Source organism: Tympanuchus pallidicinctus, unplaced genomic scaffold, assembly GCF_026119805.1.
Source record: "Tympanuchus pallidicinctus isolate F22 unplaced genomic scaffold, pur_lepc_1.0 scaffold22, whole genome shotgun sequence".
Classification (NCBI taxonomy): domain Eukaryota; kingdom Metazoa; phylum Chordata; class Aves; order Galliformes; family Phasianidae; genus Tympanuchus; species Tympanuchus pallidicinctus.
Window position 1 is genome coordinate 34599571 of NW_026294739.1, and position 20586 is coordinate 34620156.

General features: G+C 42.7%; 1 protein-coding gene across 1 annotated transcript in view; it reads right to left on the reverse strand.

The window, feature by feature from the left end:
* Nucleotides 1-10714, reverse strand: part of URI1 (URI1 prefoldin like chaperone) — a 39532-nt gene extending 28818 nt beyond the window's left edge. Inside the window, exon 1 of the mRNA XM_052685679.1 lies at nt 10304-10714. Coding sequence (XP_052541639.1) covers nt 10304-10375 — 72 coding nt within the window. The 5' untranslated portion in view covers nt 10376-10714. The remainder of the gene's footprint in view (nt 1-10303) is intronic.
* Nucleotides 10715-20586: the final 9872 nt, after the last annotated feature.

Genomic DNA, 20586 nt, shown 5'->3' on the forward strand with positions numbered 1-20586 from the left:
CTTTACAGATTTGATGGTGTTTCTATTTACATTTTTATTTGTCAGTGCAAAGGCTTCTGAATGGTAGTTCTTAAGCAGCACACTTTATCACACACTAATGCAGACTGATACCCAGAGAAAAAATTACAGCTTTTCAATTCATATTTTGGTACAATACCTGCTCCATTACTATTAAGTGACACATGATAGAAAGTAGGTAGCATTTTGTACAATCTGCAGATCTATTTGCAGCGTTACATGCTTGCAGAATAAGAAAACAATACATTTTATAACAAGATACTAACATATCCTCCGCACTCATTTGTTTTAAAAACAAAAGCAAATGAACCTCACAGCACCAAAAACATTTTTTCCTTCATCAGTAGTACATCAACAAATGTTCCTACTGGCAGTTTTAATCTGAAAAAGCACAAACAAATTTTGTGAGTGTTTAAATACGAGGACATCTGACCGTTATAGGCTGTTGTCTCCCTTTCTTTTATTTCAGGATGTCAAAGAAAGGAAGTTTTAAAGTGAATATTTCCCTTATTTATGTTACAGGCCTTCCCAAGAGATCATTTACAAAATAAAGCACATTGTAAAAATGAAATTACTTTTAAGCCACATTTTTAGATACATTAAACATCCAAGATGCTGAAACCTGTGACCTTCTCTTGCATAATTACGTGGAAATTTTGTCTTCCAAAACATATTCTGATCACTGAATAACAGTTACAAAAAATGTAACACAAACAATTTCATTCAATTATATGAAATGCAATGATGCCAGGAGGCAATTAAATATGTCTAGACATCTTCTCTTTTTTTTATCTATTTATTTATTTATTTTTTTACAAATTTTGTTTTTCTTATAACCAAAATAATGCTAACATTTGAAAGCAATTAATGAGAAAATTTGCAGAGAAAACAATAACATACATTCAAGTACCACTGAAATCACTGGAGCAGATAATTCTTTTTCTTTTTTTTTTTTTCCCCAAACAACAGAATGAAAGAATTTTTTTTTAGCTAGCATATGCACAGCTATTGTAGAACAGATCTCAGATCTTGCACTCTTTACTCATATAGGAGTAAAGGAAAAAGAAATAGGACTGCTTTGTGAGCTAATACTTCTTTAAGCCGAGTGAAGTACTTAAGTGAGGAGGATCAGCCGTCGATTTGTGGTTACACTGCCTCATAATCCACGGGGAAATTCAGTCAGGTAGTTCCTCCTGCTTAAGTCAAGTTTAAATTCATCATCTGCTTTAAACTCTCACATCAAACTCCAAGCATTTTCTTTAATGCGCAAGTTAGATTTTTTTGTGGTTAAGAATAAACATACAGACTTCTACAATATATAAATTCAAAAATCAAATTCATACCACAACTCATTTCAAGAGCAAAGTCCCCATGAAAGACATAAACCATAGAATGCAATGCTTCCAAACAGTGCTAACACACAATGGAGAGCAAGTCAAGGAGTCAGGGAATATTCCATCAGCACATTTCATTCTTTCAGGTTTGGTGGCGACTGTAAAGTACACCACACAATTAAGCATACTAAATGTTTGTGAAATCCTTAAGAAAGTTGCAGTTTAATTGCTCCATTAAAAATGAAGATGGAAAAGACAGGAAGCTTTCCATTCCCAATCCATGACTTTCCATGCATGAAGCGAGCTAAAAGCACAAAAAGAAAAGCCCTGCAAACCATAAGAGCAGCATGTTCATTAACCTCTACATGATAATCCTTTCATAGCTGCATATTAACTAGTTACATATTCATAATCATTTACATTATTTAGAGGACCTTCTATGAAAATTTCCAGGCTATATCCATTAGCTACAATGTTAAAGGTTACAGAATATAGTCTACTTAATGTTTCCTGGAAGCTTTTTTAATTGGTAAATATGTAAATTGGGCACATATGCTTTCTATGTTTTTTAAAAATAGTCCATCAGTAAAATAGTATCGGGACACACACTGTTTCCATCAGCCTTTATCCCCTTTAAAAAAAAAAATAAAAAAAAAAAGGAAAGGAAAATCAATAACACCAATCAATTTTAATTTAATTCTTCTTCTTTGATATAATCTCTCTTGAAGGGATACTAAAGGGTGGAACCAACAACAAACCTTTTCATTTCAGTGGCCAGAATAAAACGAAGCCTTTTACAGAAGTGTTAAAATATACCACCTTAAAAATGTTTGAAGCTGCACTTCTGGTACTGAACTCTATTAAAACAAAATGGGAGAAAATAAATATTGAAAAACAGAAGGAGATCAATTATGCATATGTCCTTTATTAGGTCAGTTGCACTGTTTGGATAACAATGGGTTCTATTGTAGCAAAGAAACAAATAGATAAATATATAAACAAATCTTTGATTCTTTGCCTTTACTCAAACACAGGAAAACCATTAGTCCATCTTCCCCACATCGTTTACATCTGGAGTTACAATTAAAGAATGAGACTTTCTCTCGGGGTAAACAGAACCAATCACCTGTTCATTGGTTCAGTTCAGTTCAGTTCCATCCTTGTGGGCACGGGTGCCACCAATTCCACTCTGCTGCTGAGGCCCCGTGTTGGAAGCACTACCAATAATACTGAATTCTACCACACAAGGTTATCAGCTGAAATATCTATTGAACTACTCTTGCAGCACACCTGACACTACTTAACCTCAACTCTGGTCATTAAAACAGGGCCCACCGGTGTAAAACACATTCCCCAGTCCTAAAGAAAATAAATCAGACGGCCCCTTCCTTCCAGCAGCAGTAGCTGCAGCCCGGTGTGCAGGCTGGCAGCTGCTGGCAGGATGCTGCAGCGTGGCACTGCCACGTGCCTGCGGGGCTCTGCCCTGTTCCCAATTACTGCACATGTATTTGACTCTTTCCTCTGCAGGTCCCCACCCTCCTGTAGAAGGGTACCAGCTTCTTCCATCTTGTTTTTTCCTACTTGTTGCTCCTGCAACTCAGAGCTGAGCAGATCTCTCTGTGGTGCCTCTGATCAGCCAGGCGGGACTATCTCATTTTATTGAGCTCTCTAAGGTGTAGTGCATGCACATGAATACCACTCTGTACTGAGCAGCTAGGCACTGCCTACAAAGGCAGTGGGTTTAGGACACCAAGGGGAATTCCTATCTCTCTCAGCATTAAAGCAAGCTGCCACGTTTGTAATTCACATCTCACGTGTGAAAAGCGCTTCACCCAAGTCAAACAATTACGTTCAAGCCTCAAGAACTGCTACTTCCAGGCTGAACATTAATTTCAATGGAAGACTAAAAAAAAAGTGCCCCATGAGGCTAGGAAGGATTCCTAAGTGAATAGGTGGCTATTTCCACACTTTGGGCATGGATGTGGAAACAGCACAAAGTTTCCATTTAACTGAGCTGTGAGTTCAGCATCTAAAAGGCCCAACGTGTGCTGCTTCCACGTGCACACTTGTATGTGTTGTTTCAGTGCTGTGGCTCTCAACTGAGTTGGTCCTGTGCAATTAGAAGCTAGGGACATAGATCTAATCCCAGCTCTGATTTTATTTCTTCTATATGGCCTTGAGCAAATCACAACCTCTCAGTCTACATTTCTTCATCTGCAAAACGGGGATAATAGTATTAACCTACCCACCTCGGAGTGTTTAATGATGATTAATTAATGTGAGAAAAGCACTCTAAAGATGTAAGAGCACTATATAAGTGATAAAGCATTATTTACCACTTGAAAAGTAATCTGAACAAAATCAGATATGCAAGTAATTTGTTTACATGTAGCAATAATATAATTTGTGACTATTTAATCTTGAATTAGTCTCACTTTAAACATCCCTTTCAATCAGATTTCCAGTTACTTAGGGAAAATGACAGTATGGAATACTTTTTGTGGAAATAGAGCAAGTAATGAGGCGGTAATTAAAGTAAGGGTCTTGTGAAGTCTAAAACCAAGAGTCTGCCTTCGGGAGACCATCCCTGCCGTGTGGGACTGTGCGAAGACCTCAGCCTCAACCTTGGCTCAGAACTTTCCACAAACTACAGAGAAAGCATACGGTGCTCTTCTGCAACACAGATCCATGTTTACAAGGCTAACAATAAATCCAAGGTTATTTCCACTACTGATCTACTTCAGATGACTCCAGCTCTCCAGAGTTTAACTGCTTAACCTCATGAATCAGGTTGATACACACACATGAGGTACCTCTGTCTATAAGTGCTTGCAGCATTGAGACCCATTGTGCCACATACTCGTATGCATGAGATTTTTCAGTCACACCCCAAAACCAGGAAATAAAATTAAATTTGTAGATGAAATAGCCAGTTCACCACCTGACTTTGCATTACAGAAGAGCTCAAATGGGTGGTCAAATATTCAATCATCTCTCAGTAACAAGGGTGTAACAACTCACACGCAAAATAAACATTTCAAATGAATTTTCATTTTTTCCTCCAGGAAACCACCTAGTACTTGCCTAAAACATAGCAGCCACTGATGGAGAAAGACAAAATTAACTTTTGTACAATTGTTTTTCCTAGAGCCCCATTTTCAATCTAAAAATGAAATAAAACTATTAAAAGTTCTTCAGTCTGTTGGCACACTGAATGATCTAAAAGGAAAGGAAGAAGGCATTTCTGAGCTCTCCTATTCGTTTATTAAATTATATTACTGAAAAACACTACATTTCAACAAATTATTAGCATAAGATCCCCTTCGGGTGGGAATTTATGCCTTTTCAAGAAATGTATTCGGGAAGAATACTGAAGGAAAGGAGATAAAGGAATTTGAATCCTGGCAAGTTTCTTTATAAAGAAAAAAAAATCTTCCTATTTAAAATTATGACCGCAGTTTTTACGTAGCCCTTCAGGAAAACAAGTGAAGATCTCATATTTTTGTATCAATTTTGACCCTCACACTTTTGCAGAAAGACAAGTACTGTCAATATGTAATAACTAGCTTCTGAATAAAATGATTTTTGTGAACTTAAGAATTATACTTGAAGCACCTGGGAACTAAAAAGCAGACAGGAGCATAAAGCAGCATGCCTTATATTCCTTGGGCCAGCTGTGAAATTCTGTCCTCTCAAGATGACTTCCCGTTGCAATCCCAGCTGTGGCTGTAGGTTACATGAAGAAATGGCTTCAGTTACCTGCAGTAACCCTACCCACCAGCCCGCCAGGCAGGCTGTGTCATGCTTCGTGGGGCAGCACCCCTCCTCCTCGTGTCCAACCATAAGCATCCTACACTGGTTTGGCTGTTTCAGATCCTCTGGGTTCCAAGAGGAACTTTCCTGCTAAATCAGTTAAATAATCTCTATGCCAATGGAACTGGTGGAAGCAAGAACAGAACAGCAAGATCCTGTCTTACTCTAGTAGCAAGACAGAGGTTACATCACATAACCTCATTTTGAGACATAGCTAAGGAACTCAGAACTTTTTAGCTTATTTCAGGTGAGCATACCTGTGGCTGTTCTGCATCCACACCAAGGCAACAGCAGACATCAGCACAAAACTCCCACAGTCCAACTCACCAAACATCTCGGGCAGGTTTTGCAAGCTGTCATACAGCCTACAGTGCAGTAATTGCTGCTGGCAATACCCAACTGACTGCCTTCAAAGTGAAAGGATGCTAGCAGCCGCCTCGCAGACATACCTTTAGGCTGTGGTTCAGCACTGAGCCACAGCCCTGAGTAAACTATAGCCATCAGTCTTTCTATCTGCAGGTTTTGGTGCACCACTGGGCATTTTTTCCTACAAATTCTGCATCTTTACAGTGTAATGACTAAAATCTATACTTTTTTTTTTTTTTTAATCTAGTAATTTCCTTATATCACAACAAAATAGCTATTAATCCAAAAGATGAGAATACACGCTCAATCCAAAAGAATTCTAGAAACTGAGGCTGCCATGAGTGATGAGCTTACCTGACTGACCCCATAACCAACTTCCCTTGTCCACCCTTGATGGGATGTCACAAGAGGGAACAGTGAAAAACTGGGGTTTTATTTCTTCTGGTCCTGATGCATAGCAACCCCCCAGACACTAGCAGTGCTGCTGTCAGTATGGACAAAGCACAGCCGGCTTGATACTGCCTTACCTGAAACAAGAGCCAAGACTACACCCAATGCTGAGGAAGAAGACAGCCCTGCTTTGCTGCGTTGCCCTCTGCACTTCATGATGCAGCCCAGGATCTGGCTCACTGGCTGCTCCCTGTTGGGAAGAGGGACTGCAAAAACAGCAACCGATGTCCCACTAAACAAATGCAGAATTAGCACAGCTGCAGCTCTGAGCACCTTGAGATGGCAAGTTCCAAGCTAGCACATCCATCTGCAAAATCAGAACTTTAAATTAAAACAAGTGCACTGTCTGAAAGAGGGAAAGAAATGTAAGAGGTAAGAGGCACTCGTGTGATAGGCCAGGTTATGCCTACAACTTCTGGAATGGAAATTTACATATCTCCTAATGATGATTCCTGAACAGCACTCCAGTCACTGCAACTGCCACAGGGTCTGTGGGCAGCTATTGGAGGAGCACGGCTCCAGACCTGGAGGGTATCAGCTCACCTACACACTTCAGTTACTGGTGAGGCAGGACCTGAACAGACTTGCCCCCTCCAGAACAAAGACAACATTCTTTAAGCTCTTGGGTGAAGTCTGACTTCCATCACCATATAAAAGGAAATCTATTTAAAATGTGGTAAGTTGTTTCACAATTCTTGTCACTATGTAAACCAGTGGGTATTTAGTTCAAATTAATACCAGCATAGACAGATAATGTTACTCAGGAAGATACCAGAAAACAAGCTAAGAAGGTAAAAAGGACGATCAGTTAACGCTGAAGGAACAAGAAGTGCAACATCAGAAAGCTTCCAGATCATGACTGAATTAGCCCTTGTACTCAAAAGCAGCACATGAGAAAACACCGCACCCTCTGCTAGAGGAAGGCAATGGGCAGAGCGGAACGGAGGAGGAAGTAACTGACCAGGTACCTTTTGAAAAGTAGTATGACTTCAGATGAGACCTTTCAAGGAGTACGATGAACAAAGCATCAAATACTACATAGGCTTTCCTCACTGTGTGCAAAATGAAGCCCTACCGCACCGCTGCCTTGTAGCCAGGATCCCCAAATTCTGTTCACTTGGACACAGGCTGGGAGAAGCACAATACCCTGGGAGACATTGCACAGGGAAGCAGACTGACTAATCTTGTGAGGCCACAGGCAAACAGCTCCATGTTTCCAGTGGGCCCCACAGCAGTGGGAAACATACAAGATCGGACTCAGCCTCGCTGCTCTTCTCAGGCTGCAGCAACAGCCACAACAGTGCCAAGCTGTTGATTTCATAGCACAGATATTACTTGAAAAAGACTTAAACATAAGAGCTAGCCACTTAGCTAATGAGAGTTCAGCTTAGGATTCTGTGATTTGTTACCACATAACCCACCTACAATTTGTTTAACTGTTAACAAACTGCAGGCATGCATGATCTTTAACACAGTCTGGAAATCAAAGATCATATAGCCTCCACCAATTAAATTCATAAAAATTAAGCATATGTCATAATAGACAGTGGCCACTGAGTTACAGTAATTCATGGTAATAGCTATACACTAAATTTAATTGTGCTTTGTTGTCAAGATGAGTGACAGGAAAGCCACTTCCTTATCCTAATTTTCTTAAAAGGAAAATTTTAAAAAATGTCTTTCGTCAGTGCAAACAAAAAAAATTCCATGTTGCCAGATAGCACTGGAATCCTTCAGGTTCACCATGCTGGTGTTTGCACTCTGCAGATGTCTCCTGGGTCTCGTTGGTTCTGTAATACCTCCCACTGCACCTACCTCCAGTGCACTGCTTGGAAACTATAGGACGCATGAGCCCGCCGTAAATTCACCGTCTACAGAAGTCTTACCAAGCCACACCAGGCTGCCCTGTCAGCTTCCTATCAGCAGTAATACCAACCCACGTGATCGCAGGAATAAATATATATCACACATTAGGCTTAAATGCAGGCTCTATAGCATGAGAATCCACTTATTTAAATATTCATTCTATAATTCCTCTACTAACTTACAGTAGTCTTAATGCAGTATTTTCAGCTAACATATATTGCTTTTGTAAGTAACCCATGATACATACATCATATTCCTCTTACAGAAATATTCAAAACTTTACACAGGCACTGTGCTTCCAATGATGGTCTTTATCATGAAAATTACTAGATATTCTTCAGTAATTTATCCCCAAGATGCACATTCTAAGTCATGTTTTTATACAAAGTGCCTTTAGTGGGAGCACTGAAAATTGCTTTTAACCGTTTGGTCTTACTACCGCCACAAATTAACGAGATGAAATCTGTCCAACAGGCAAACACTCCTCAACACGAATTGAAATTACTTTTCACCAGGGGTCCTAAACCTGGAAGTTGCAGCCTCAGTCAGATTAAGGACAGCAAGTCATGAACATCCTGTTCTTTTTGTATTTTTAAACAGGAAGGAGACCTCAGTCCCAGTGTTCTCCACAGCAGCTCTTTAGCACATCAAATCTCAAACTTGTAGCTATGCCAGTGTTGTGCACCAGTCTGGATATTAAAATAATCAAAAGGCATTCAAATATTGTCTTTAAATCTGCAGATAGATAATGTTGTATTCCACTGCTATACCAAAGGTTGCCTTCAGATTTATTCCAATGAGAATAAATGAGTCTTTTTTTTCTTAATCAAGTACTGCTAGATCAGGACAGTATCACATCATCTGAAAGAAATGTTACGTGCCTGGTTAAAGACCTGCACACAGATACAGTTCTAAGTAACTGCACTATTACATGCTTTGGAATTTACCACAGTGCAGGGTAATTGCATCTCCTCTACCTTTGTCCCAAGACCAAAACAATTTGAACCTTCAAATTCTGTAATTTTGTGAAAAAAATACAAATTGCTGAAAGGAAGCAGGTGAAAAGACCTCCTCCATCTTAAAACAGAACATTTTCATAACTTAAAATGCCCCTGTAATCCAATTATGTGTATTCACTGCACTGAGGGAAAGCCTACTATATTTTCATCACAATATTCTGTTGCAACCAAGACACGTAGATCTTTGCTATTATTCCATATTGAAGCTGAAGTATTCAATCTTTTTAGCCAATCTACAGGAATTATGCAGTTCCTTATGATAATATATAATTTTGGTACCTCAGCCCAGCATATGCTCAATTAATGGTATCCTGGACTTCTTTTGCACTGGAGCACATCAATATTAAAAGAGCCTTAAGCTTGCTTAGAGAGAGGTCTCACCATGAGCTGGGAATCACTGGACAAGGTTATGAAGCACCCACTTGCACATTAGGCCCAACTGACACCAATGTACCACAGAAATTATTCTTCACCAAACTGTGAATGTCAGTGGGCAGCGCAGTGGCGCAGGAGGTCACCTTCCATGCAGACCATCCAGGGCACACCCACAGATCCTGCTACTGTTCATCCACATGAAGGCTCAGCTGATTACACAGATCTCCTGGAATTATCAGGGGTGCTACCTAAAGGCAGACACGGTGTAAATCCTACGTCTCACCTGGAAAACTGCATAAAGAACCACGTATATACAGTGGGGCTTTATTACTCTTATCTAGAACAACAGGTGACAGCACAGCACACTCCGGAGACACACGTCCTCTGTTGTAAGTGAGGAGCCAGCCTGCATACTTTAGAAACAGCTTTTAAAATGTCAGGCGTATACAGAAAACAAGCAGAAAAACTGAAGGGTGGGAAGAGCGTGGGCCAGCGTGCGTGTGCTGAGCACAGCCCGAGTCCCGGAGCCAGCCGTGGCCGCGGAGGTCGGCCCGCCCGCGAGAGGCGCTGGACGTCATCTGCACGGAGAGGCGTCTCGAACTGCGTGCCGCGGCCGCGTCGGTACGGGAGCCCAGGCTCCGTGGGATCGTTCCTACGAAGCGCTCGGCTCTCTCGCCCCGCTTCCGAGGCGCACGGCTCAGCGAGAGGGCCGTGCTGAAGGCGTAGCGCTGAGCGGAGCCGAGCAATACGCGGCCCGCCTCGCCTCGCCTCGCCCCGCCGCACGGCGATAACGGTCCCCCAGGCGGCGGGGCCGCAGCGCCCCCATGCTCGGGCCCGGCCCGCCGCCGCACGAGGGGCCCGGCCGCGGGGCGCTCTGGCCGCCGCCGATGACGTCACCGCCGTCACGTGCCCGCCGCGGCGAGCAGGCCCGGCGCGTGCCGCCCCCCCGCATTCCCCTACCCCTCCCCTCCCCCCCCCCTCACCCCGTCCCGCTCCGCCGCCCCGGTCCAGGCCCCGGCCCCGCCGCGCCCCCTCCTCGCGCCCCGTCCCGGCCGCCGTTACCTTCTCGTGCTCCTGGCGGAGGCGGCCCACCAACTCGGGGCTGAGCGGCGAGGCGCCGCCGGGGGCCTCCATGCCCGCCGGGCCGGGCGCGGGGCCGGCAGTCTGCGAGCGAGCCGCTCCGCGGCGCGGAGTTAGGGGATGGGCGGCCGGGCCGGGCCGGGCCGGGCCGATCTCCTCAGCAGGGCGAATGAGTCCTATAGAAATGTTTGTGCAGGGCGAAGCGCCGGCTCCAGAGCCGCATCCACGCGGGGGCCGCCGCCGCCTGGGCCCGGGGCGCCGCTGCCGGGGGAAGCATCGCACTCACACTCTCATTCTGGGCCGCGCCGCCGCCTGGGCCCGGCTCCCGCTGCGCCGCAGGGACGGGACGGGACCGGGAGCGCCGGCAGCTGGGAGCCGGGAGCCAGCCGGCCGCCCGCCGCCGCCGCCGCCTGCCTGCTGCACTCTGGGTAGCCGGCCGGGCCCGCCGCGCCCGCGGGAGGCACCCGGCTGCGAGCCGCGAGAGGCGGGCGCTCCCCACCCCCTGCCCGCCGCGGGCCCCGCCGGATCCCCCCCGCTGCTGCCCGGCTGCCCCGCGCCGCTCAGCCGCCCCGAGCCGTACGCGGGGCACAGGTGGGCGCGGGTCGGAGCGCAGGCCCCGACCCCTTAGGCCTCAGGTTCAGAAACGCATGTGTGAGGCGTTCGGGTCAATCAACAGTCATATATTCCTAGGAGTGCACAGATACATAACTGTATATCATCTATAACAGGGAGGTTGTGTCACAGTCGCTGATCTCAGTGCCTGCTCCCACAAGTTTACATTGTCCGGACTTTTGTGACCTGCAGGACTGCAGAACGGTTTTAAAAGATTAACGAATCAGATAGTGCAACACTGGGGCTTGGCAACGCAGAAAGGTTACTGCACAGCGAGGTGGTGGTGAATGGCCGCACTGGGAGTGCCACAGAATTCATTAGCTAACCTCACAAATGATATAAGACACAAAAATTACACAGAATCAAGGGATCATTAAGGTTGGAAAAGACCCTAAGATCATCTAGTCCAACCATCAACCCATCCCCACCATGTCCACTAACCATGTCCCTCAGTGCTGTATCTCCGGGTTTCTTGAATGCATCCAGGGACAGTGACTCCCTGCCCTGGGCAGCCTGCTCCAATGCCTGACCAATTTTTCTGAGTTTATCCTAATATCTAGCCTGAACCTTTCCTGGCACAACTTGAGGCCACCTCCTCTTATCTTATTGCCTTTATCTGGGAGAAGAGGCTAACCACCACCTCATTACCACCTCCTTTCAGGGCACTGTAGAGAGGTCTCCCCTGAGCCTCCTCCAGATTGAATAATCTCAAATTCCCTCAGCCATTCTCCCTAAACTTGAATTCCAGACCCTTCACAGCTTTGTATCCCTTCTCTAAACGCACTCCTGTTCCTCAATATCATTCTTGTAGTGAGAGGCCCAAAACTGAACACAGTACTTGAGGTGCAGCCTATCTAGAGCTTAGAACAGAGACTATCACCTCCTGGTCCTGCTGGCTGCACTATTTCTGACATAAGCCAGGATGCTGTTGGCTCACGTTCAGCCAGCTATTGACTAGCACTATCAGATACTTTTCATCTGTGCAATTTTCCAGCCACTCTGCCCCAAGCCTGTAGTATTGCATGGGCCTATTATGACCAAAGTACAGGACCTGGCACTTGGTCTTGCTGAACTTCATCCCATTGGCCTCAGCCCATTGAGCCAGCCTACCCAGATCCCTCTGTAGAGCCTTCCTTCTCCCAGGCAGATGTACACTTCCTCTCAACTCAGTGTCTTCTGAGACTGCACTCAATCCCCTCATCCAGATCAGCAATAAAGATATCACATAGTGCTGGTCCCAGTACTGACCCTTAGGGAGCACCACTCATGACCAATGGGAGTGGAATGCAGCCGTGCATTAATACTCACACTACAACATCCAACAGGCCAGGTAAGACCACCAAAGTTTTAACTTCTATATGCCAAACACCACATAACAGGCTCACCTACACGTAGGCCTTGCATTTACAGCTGCACCTTAGCTTTGAGTGAGTAGGCGTGCCTATACTCTTCCCTTTCCCCTGCAGATGCTCACAGACTTATCATAAGATGGTGGCAGAAAGGCCCATCTTCCCTACGTGCACATTAGGGATTTGTTTCCATCTTCTGCAAAAGAAAACAGACTTCCTGTGAGCAGAACTAACCTTGTATGCACCGCAAAAATACTGATATTATATACACAACATACTGTGTGCTGTGCACTTTTCTAAACTCAGGTTCCCATCCTCCTCTTTAAGAGCTTTAAAAGCTCTACAGATGAGGAATTTAGAAACAATTTTCAAGGCATGGTTACTCAAGCTGGAAGTTAGCTTTTAGCCAGACTTTAATGCAGCTTCCAATATTGCAAATAAAAATTTGCAACTGCAGCTGGGTAGTTTGGTTTATGAAATAACTACATCCATAATCTTCAAGAATAATTGAGAGTTATCTGAAATGTCTGGCACATATAAGTCACTGAGGGATTCTCTATCCTTTGAACAGACAGGATACTTCTATATATTGCCTTCAGAAAGCAGTTCACTAGCAAGATCATAGTAAGTAACTCCCTTTTGGCCTGGTTGGAGCCTCTTTTTTTTTTTTTTTTTTAATTTTGCCAATGAACAGGGTTCACAGGAGAAAGTACAAATGCAGGCCATTTGTAAGTGCTTTCATTTGATCCTGCCTCACCTCATGGCTTGATTGGAGGACAGAACAGATGCACAACAGGAAGATAAATATTTTAAGATTTTAATTTTTAGCAGACATAATAACAACACAGCTAACAAGAGGAGACACAAAGTAAGAATATTGTCTAAATAGAGTAAAAAAGACATGCGGTCACTTCTCTTGTATCATGTTCCAAAAACTCGACTGTTTCATGTGCCACAAGTTCATCATCAGCCACTGGGCTGCTTTGCGTTGAGCACTTCTGACAGTTGGCCTACATAAGAGGCTGCATTATTATCAGCTTAATGACTGTACAGGCTTGGTTGCACTGACTAGAGTATGGAATAGTTTACCGGATCCTTTTGTACATTTTGTTTTTCATCTGCCAATGAAAAAATGTTCTAATAGCAACAAACAGATGGGAGACAGCATTTGCCAGAGAGGAACGTGAAGCCTGTCTCTGGGTTCACATTCTTCTGCACTTATAACCTGTAAAAAACCATTGTCACCAGCAAAACTCTATGGAGTATAAAATAAATCACATTGAAATTTGGCTCTCTCAACTGCAGATTTTTGTTTACTTGTTTACTAAATTAAGTCTTTTAGACGCTCTGCCAGATGATTTTCATAAAACTTCAGGCAAAACTCTGAAGAACTCTGCTGTGAAGTGAGAGTAATACAAATAAGCAAGGCTTGCATGTTCCCTTCTAAGTGGATGGCTTAGCAGGTGTGTCTGTGCTGTGGCTGCTAGTACTGCTCTTATTAGCACCCACTGTCTTGTAAGAAATGTCTTTCTTAGAATGTTAATATTGTTCTGGCTGTAGTACTCGCAGTACACATTTATTTTTGAACTTCTGAAGAGAATCTCTTAAACTCCTTTCAAAAATTAAAAGCTTTTCTTTATTGCTGTGGCATGCCAGGAGAAGTACGCCCACAAATATTTTAAAATTCTCTCAGCCACACCTGTTGATACTGAATTTTTCTTATCCTGAAGTTTTATTCTGAATAAGACCACTATTAAGCTTTCTAATAAAGACTCTTAATGAGATTGTAATTATATTCTTTTGTCTCTTTTGGAGCTTCCTATTGCAAGCATTTATGGCTATGAGTCTCTGTCAGTAAATCTGGAAGAATACCCAGACCCTCCAGGCTCAGTAGAACTACTTTAACAAGTGAAGATATTCAGTGCTTGCAGAATCCTGGACATAGGCTACAACTCCTTCAGTTTAATCTGTCTGACATTGTCAGTATTTTTTGTGCGTAGCTGATGACAATGTAGTCAAACTGCTAGACGCCTTTCATTGCCCAGAAGTAGTAGAATAAGGGTTTTAAACGTCTGTTGGTCTGAAACATCAGCATGTGATAGTGATATCAGCATGTTCAGTGTTGCCCTTTGAAGCTTGTTTCCTCTACATTGCTTTTTCTCATTAAGGATAAGAGGCTTCAGGGATGACACCAACACGCTGCTAATTTTTCAGTTACATGCTTTAACAGCTTAACTCCTGCTTAAAATGTAGTTTTAGAGGCACTAGGTGACAGTTAAGTATTTATTTGTTCAGTGTAACCAACTTACCCTCTCCTTTGCCATCCATCCACCCACCTACCCCGCATTTAACATCGTGATATCTGAAAACCATAAAAACGACCCCGCCTCTTGTTCATCTCTGCAGTAGGACTGCGTATAAGTAGTTTGATGGCAATTTGCTTCCAAAGTGCCTGGTTTTCTCTTACATGTAGATTTAAGATATTGCTACATAAAAGACTTAAAGTCTGTCAACACAATGGTAGCAGTGTAGAAGAATTTGTGTTAGATTAAGCCGACATACAGAAAGCAATTAGAAACTACCCATGCATACACATCCACACACAACTGTGGGCAGCTATTTGAGAAGAGGGACAGGTTGTGGAAGCATCTGTAGAAATCCTATTTCCTGATCTGTAAGGCATCTATGTAAAACACACGGTACCTTTGGAAGGCAAGATAGCCAACTGTTAGCATGTACTATGTTTGATTATGTTTACTAATAATAACAAATTAACATAATTTATTTTTATGCTACTAGTATGCAATAAAGCTTCAGGCATCTCACAGCAGCAGAGCTGACTGTATCTTAGCTTTTACACTGCAACTGCTGTCCTAGTTGGTTTAATACATGAAACTTGGATGCTTTATTTGTATGCTTTGTAGTTGCTTCTGCCATCTTTGATTAATATCACCTGGAAATCCCAGCTTTTCTGCATGTAGTCACACCCAAGAGGAAAGGCTGACTCAGAAAAGATTAGTGTCACTTTGCTTTTTTTCCTCATCTTTTCTCTGTAAAGGAGGAGAGCTTTCTGATCATGTCAGTATATTGGTAAAGATAGCCTAGATAGTTGAATACCTTAAGGGCTTCAATCTCCTATCATATGTACAAGAATTAAAGCTGGTATAACTCTGTTGACTTCAGTGCTGATTTATACCTGCATAAGTGAAAGAAGAATCAAGATCTGAGGCTTTTATGAGTTACTACAAAATTTGGTCTTATAGCTTGCTAAACAGAAGGCACCGAATTCACACTTCTATTAAAGAGATATTTGTGACATTAAGAATGACTTTTACCAAAACTGTTTACATCTGTAGTTGTTCACTGAAGTGGTTATGGAGGTGGCAGAGTTAGAGCTGTATTCACTCAGACCCAGGAAGCAGATTTAGGCGTCTCCATTACAGCAGATGCAACGGTACTTTTCTTGTATTTGAGCAGACAAACTGCCCTCGATGTAAGAGCTGGAAAAGTGCACACAGGCTGCAAGCACAAGGCTATTAAAAATTCCTATGAAGGTTTGCATTTCCCTTTTGCAAGGCTTTCACCCATGACAATATCTTTAGTGCATGCGATACCTCACATCCAGGCAGGAGCCACCTAAATCAGACTGGTGAGCTTGCACCAAAAGTGGCCCTGTTAAATACTTTTACTAAACACATTTTTCTGCTAGTTAACTGTGGATATTTTCTGTTGTGACAGAGATGGCAAGTTGGACACAAACTCTCAGGAAGGTCTTTTGTTTTCCAGTACCAAGGCCCAAGAGGAGGTGTGCCTGTTTATTGGGTCTTTCACACTGGCTTCATTCAAAGCCATAAACACAATGGTTGCCCTGAACAAGTGGATTCTTTTCTTTGTGTTACAGCAAAGCAATAATCACAGCCTTAAAATGCTTCCCTAAGTTTTTACCCGGGTTTCTGGAGCTGAAGTAAATCTTGTAACTACAAAGGGTAGTTTATCATTACTTTCAATTAATAACTTTCTCTATCCTTGTAATTTCATATTCACCTCAGATAACTATTTACATGTACTTATTCATGTACTTTAACAAATGTACTCACGTGAAAACAGAGCATTTCCTTGATAAGCTCAAACCACTTTCCCTGTCATTGCACTTCCCTTTCATTTCACCTTTAGTTTTGTTTCTTGATATTTACCCCTTTAGAAGTACTCCATTTTGTTACTACAGACATCTTTGTTTTCCTGATATCCTGCAAGTTCTGTTTAATCCTTCTCAGTAAAATTCTTGATGTTAATAAGCACTGCATTAAGCTTTACTTTAAAAAAGAATAATAAAATTTAAAAAGCCCACTATAGTAGCACTGTGACAAACTGAAGGAAGCCGGAAGCCACCGTGCTCTATTTACTGCTGCTACAAAACCAAAAAGCATTATGATTCACTCTTGCATGTCCTTTCTTAAACCTGTAATCCCATTTACTGAAACAGTCCCCGTGGTTTCAGAAGAAATACTTACATGATTAAGGACTCTCCACAAGGGAGTAAAATTCAGATGACTTGTCTAAAAAAGAGAAGCTTTTCTGGAGGACCTAGGCTGAAGAGACTCATAATACAATTTGAACTCTTTTTATGTCACCAGATCAAATCTGGCCTTAGTAATAGTGAGAAATCATTACCATCTGAATCCTAATCCATGGCATATGTAATCAGGGCTGGGTGGTCTCATAACTTCTAGGGGAGCAAGCCTCATCTCTCATAAACCACCACTGCAGGTGGCACTTAAAATGGCAGTCCCAAGGCTCAGTGGTGTAAATCCAGCACTTTTTACCACTGTTGAATTCACGCGACATCTGTAACAGATAACCTTTCATTTTCCATCTCCTGAAGATTTCTGCTTAAGAAAAAAGAATGTTAAGATGCTTAACATTCTTATTTTGGAAAAAAATATGCCCTGTGCGTCCTTATGTTGTTGGGAACAATGTGAACTACACATATTTCAGCAAGACTCGGCAAGAAGACCCCTAGCAATTTAGGCTAGCAGCCTCTAGGCCCAAAAGAGAACAATGCATGTGTGTCCTGAAAAAAACAGATGGTATCAATGGCTCAATGTCCAGATGGAGAACAGTGGCAAGTGCTGCATCCAGATTTGGAGTCCCCTAGAGATGTGGACCGGTTAGAGGGTGTCCAAAGGAAGGCAGCAAAAATGATCCCAGAGATGAAACACCTCTCCTACAAACATAGGTTGAGAGCCGTGACTGTTCAGCCTGGAAAAGAGCAGACTCCAGGAACACCTGATAGCAGCTTTTCAGTATCTAAAGGGAGGCTGTAAGAAAGAAGGGCATAGACTCTTTAGCAGGATCTATTGTGATAGGACAAGGGAAATGATTTCAGACTAAAAGAGGGAAGACTTAGATGGGACATGAGGAAGTAGTTTCTTACAATAAGGGTGGTGAGGCACTGGAACAAGTTGCCCAGAGAGGAGGTGGATGCCTCGTCCTTGAAGACATTCAAGGTTAGGCTGGACCAGGCTCTGAGCAGCCTGATGGAGCTCTAGGTATCCCTGTTCAGTGCAGGGGAGTTGGGCAAGATGACCTTTAACTCAAAAAATTCTATGATTCTTTGATCTTTGGAACAAAATAAATCCTATTTTGCAAGTATTTCTACGTCTTTTGCCATAACAAATGTAGTGGATTTAGGTGACTAGTCAAAATGATCTAAGTGACTAATAGCTTTGGAGATATTCTAACCATTTAGAACTGGGCACTGTCTCAATTTACAAGGTGAGCCTTCATCTATTACCTGTTTACATTCATTTATTACTTTACACTGCAATAAAGTTACTGCTTGACCATCTTGTTACCTCATTTCTTTCAAAGCACAACATAGACCCAGTCCAGTCGCCTACAGAAGTAGGTAACAGATATTCAGCAAGCTGGTATCTTCATGGCTTAGAAAATTAGTAGATCAGCCAAAGGTGAGCCCACCTAATGACAAAAACAGTGTTGCTCATAATGGCAGAACTGGAAGGACAGCGCTTATGAACACATGCTCAACACGACGTTTAGTCAGTGCCATTAGCAAAACAAGGGGGAGATAAAGCAATATTTACCACCCTCAGCAAGGAAAATAGACAGGGTTGATTCTTCATGAAGAACTCTTAATGTTGGAGCAGACACAGTTGCTCTTAGCTAAAAGTAGCCAGGCTCTCCTCTAAAAACAAGAGGTTTTGGCACAAGGGGGCCATGGTAGGGGAGCTGCCTTTTACATACAAAAGTGATGCTGATGAGCAGACAGGATATTATTTAGTTCAATGAAAAGCAGATACTATTTTTACATTTGATTTCTGTGTGTTTTGATTTTTTTCAAAAGCATCCAGAATTTAGATACGTATTTCTATGTAAGAAATCAAAGTAAATGAGGAAGTAGTAGAATAAGAAACAGAACACTTTCAATAATATGCTTCATTTTAAAATTACAAGAGCACAAATAGACAAAATGTTAAAGGCCTCCATCCAACAAAGCACTCACATGTATGCTTAATTTTAAGTCTCCCTACAGTCACGCTTTGCTGGGTTGAGGCATAATAACGGTAAACTTCTAGGATAGATTCTGGACTGAATTCAGTAGTGCAGATGTCTTTAAAAGGAAACAATATGTGTATGTAGAAAGCAGATCTCTAGACACGCATGCCTGATCACTTGCATTCATATTCTGAAATTGTCAAAAGCATGAGCGTTTGTTTTTCCAGATTTAAAAAACTTCCATTATTATTTTACGCACAGCCACAGAGGTGCTTTGCTTTGCAAGTGGAAAAAGTGGTCTCTGCCTAAAAGACCTTTCAGGCTAGTTTAGACAAAAAGCAGGTAAAGCATAGAGTTGAGGAAGAATGAGAATAGAGGAGCTGTAGTAATAAGCTCACACGGTTATTCATTATAGACATGTGCATTTTGTGGTTGCCAAGTTATAAGTTTTAAATATAGAAGCTCACTTTTATGTATAAGTAATAATTATTAACAGAACACAAATCTTAGGGGGCTCTACAGATCATTCTGACAATCCAAAGTGAATGGGAGTTTTGCCACTCCTTTCAATAGCATTAGACTCTCATACCGAGCCTCTGCTTTAACCCATGTGTCCCCAACGAGAGCACATCCAAGTCTCCACGCCTGGCCAGGCCTCTCCTGAGCTGTACAGCACTGCAAACTTGGGTACAAACACGCACTGCTGCTGTTCTCAGGACTGCAGTCGATAGCACAGCTGTAAGCAGCAGCACGCCATGCTGCCTTCCTAGCTAAGTGCCCAATTAACCTCGCTATCATCCAGAAGCAAATCAGGAGACAGATTTTCAGTAATTTGTATAGGAGAACTGACAACTCAGTATGGTGACTCACTATTTGCCAAGCGCTCTACAATGTTGTGTATGTACTTTAATTTCAGCCTTGGTCAGAACGCAAGAGTCCTTGTTCACTTAGCACTCCTAAGCTTTTTGGCCTTTCCAGGTTCAATGGACATGTTCACAATGCAAAAAAAGGCTTTTCAGAAAAATTACTGAGGTAGCAAGTACTTTTGTAGTACTAAAGAATTCAGCCCCCCAAAAAGTAGAGGTGTTTCTAGTTGATGGAATTAAAATTCTTATTGGAGCCAAAGATGAGGCTCTGAAGCCTTCTGAGCTGAGGCACGGGCTGCATTGGGCTCAGAGTGAAGAAACTGGCCTTAGTTCATTGACTTCAGCCTGGCTCCACACTGTCTGAAAGGTCCACTCACAGGGAAGTTAATGCAACATCTTAGCCTGAATTGCCTCCCTTTTATCACTACCTCCGTGCTATTAAGATATAGATTTTTTAGTTAAATGTACTTGTTAAATTTTAATGTTCTTTTGAAACACTGATGAATTCAAATACCGCTGTATGCAGCTTAGCCACATCCAAAGAGTCACACGGCAGGAGCAGAGCAGCACTCAAGCCATGCTAAAGCAGTTTGGCTATAGCACAGGATCTCTATTTTCAATAATGGCGTGATGTAATATTACCCAGCTAATAAGCTTAACTAGTTAGCACTTTCCTATTTTACTCATCAAAAACAGCTTAGAAGGCCTTCCCACAGACTGCCATACGCTCTGACTCCTACCATGGCAGATCTTCAGTAGCAACAGATACTCAGCTGTCTGTGTGAGACAGACGTGCCCTTGTCCAAGTGCCTGCACAGGCAGTTACTATCCCTGCTGCAAATGCAACACTGAACACAGCCACCACTGGGCACACACAGCTGTAGTGTATTTGTAATATTGCACACACAGACTTGAAAAATTA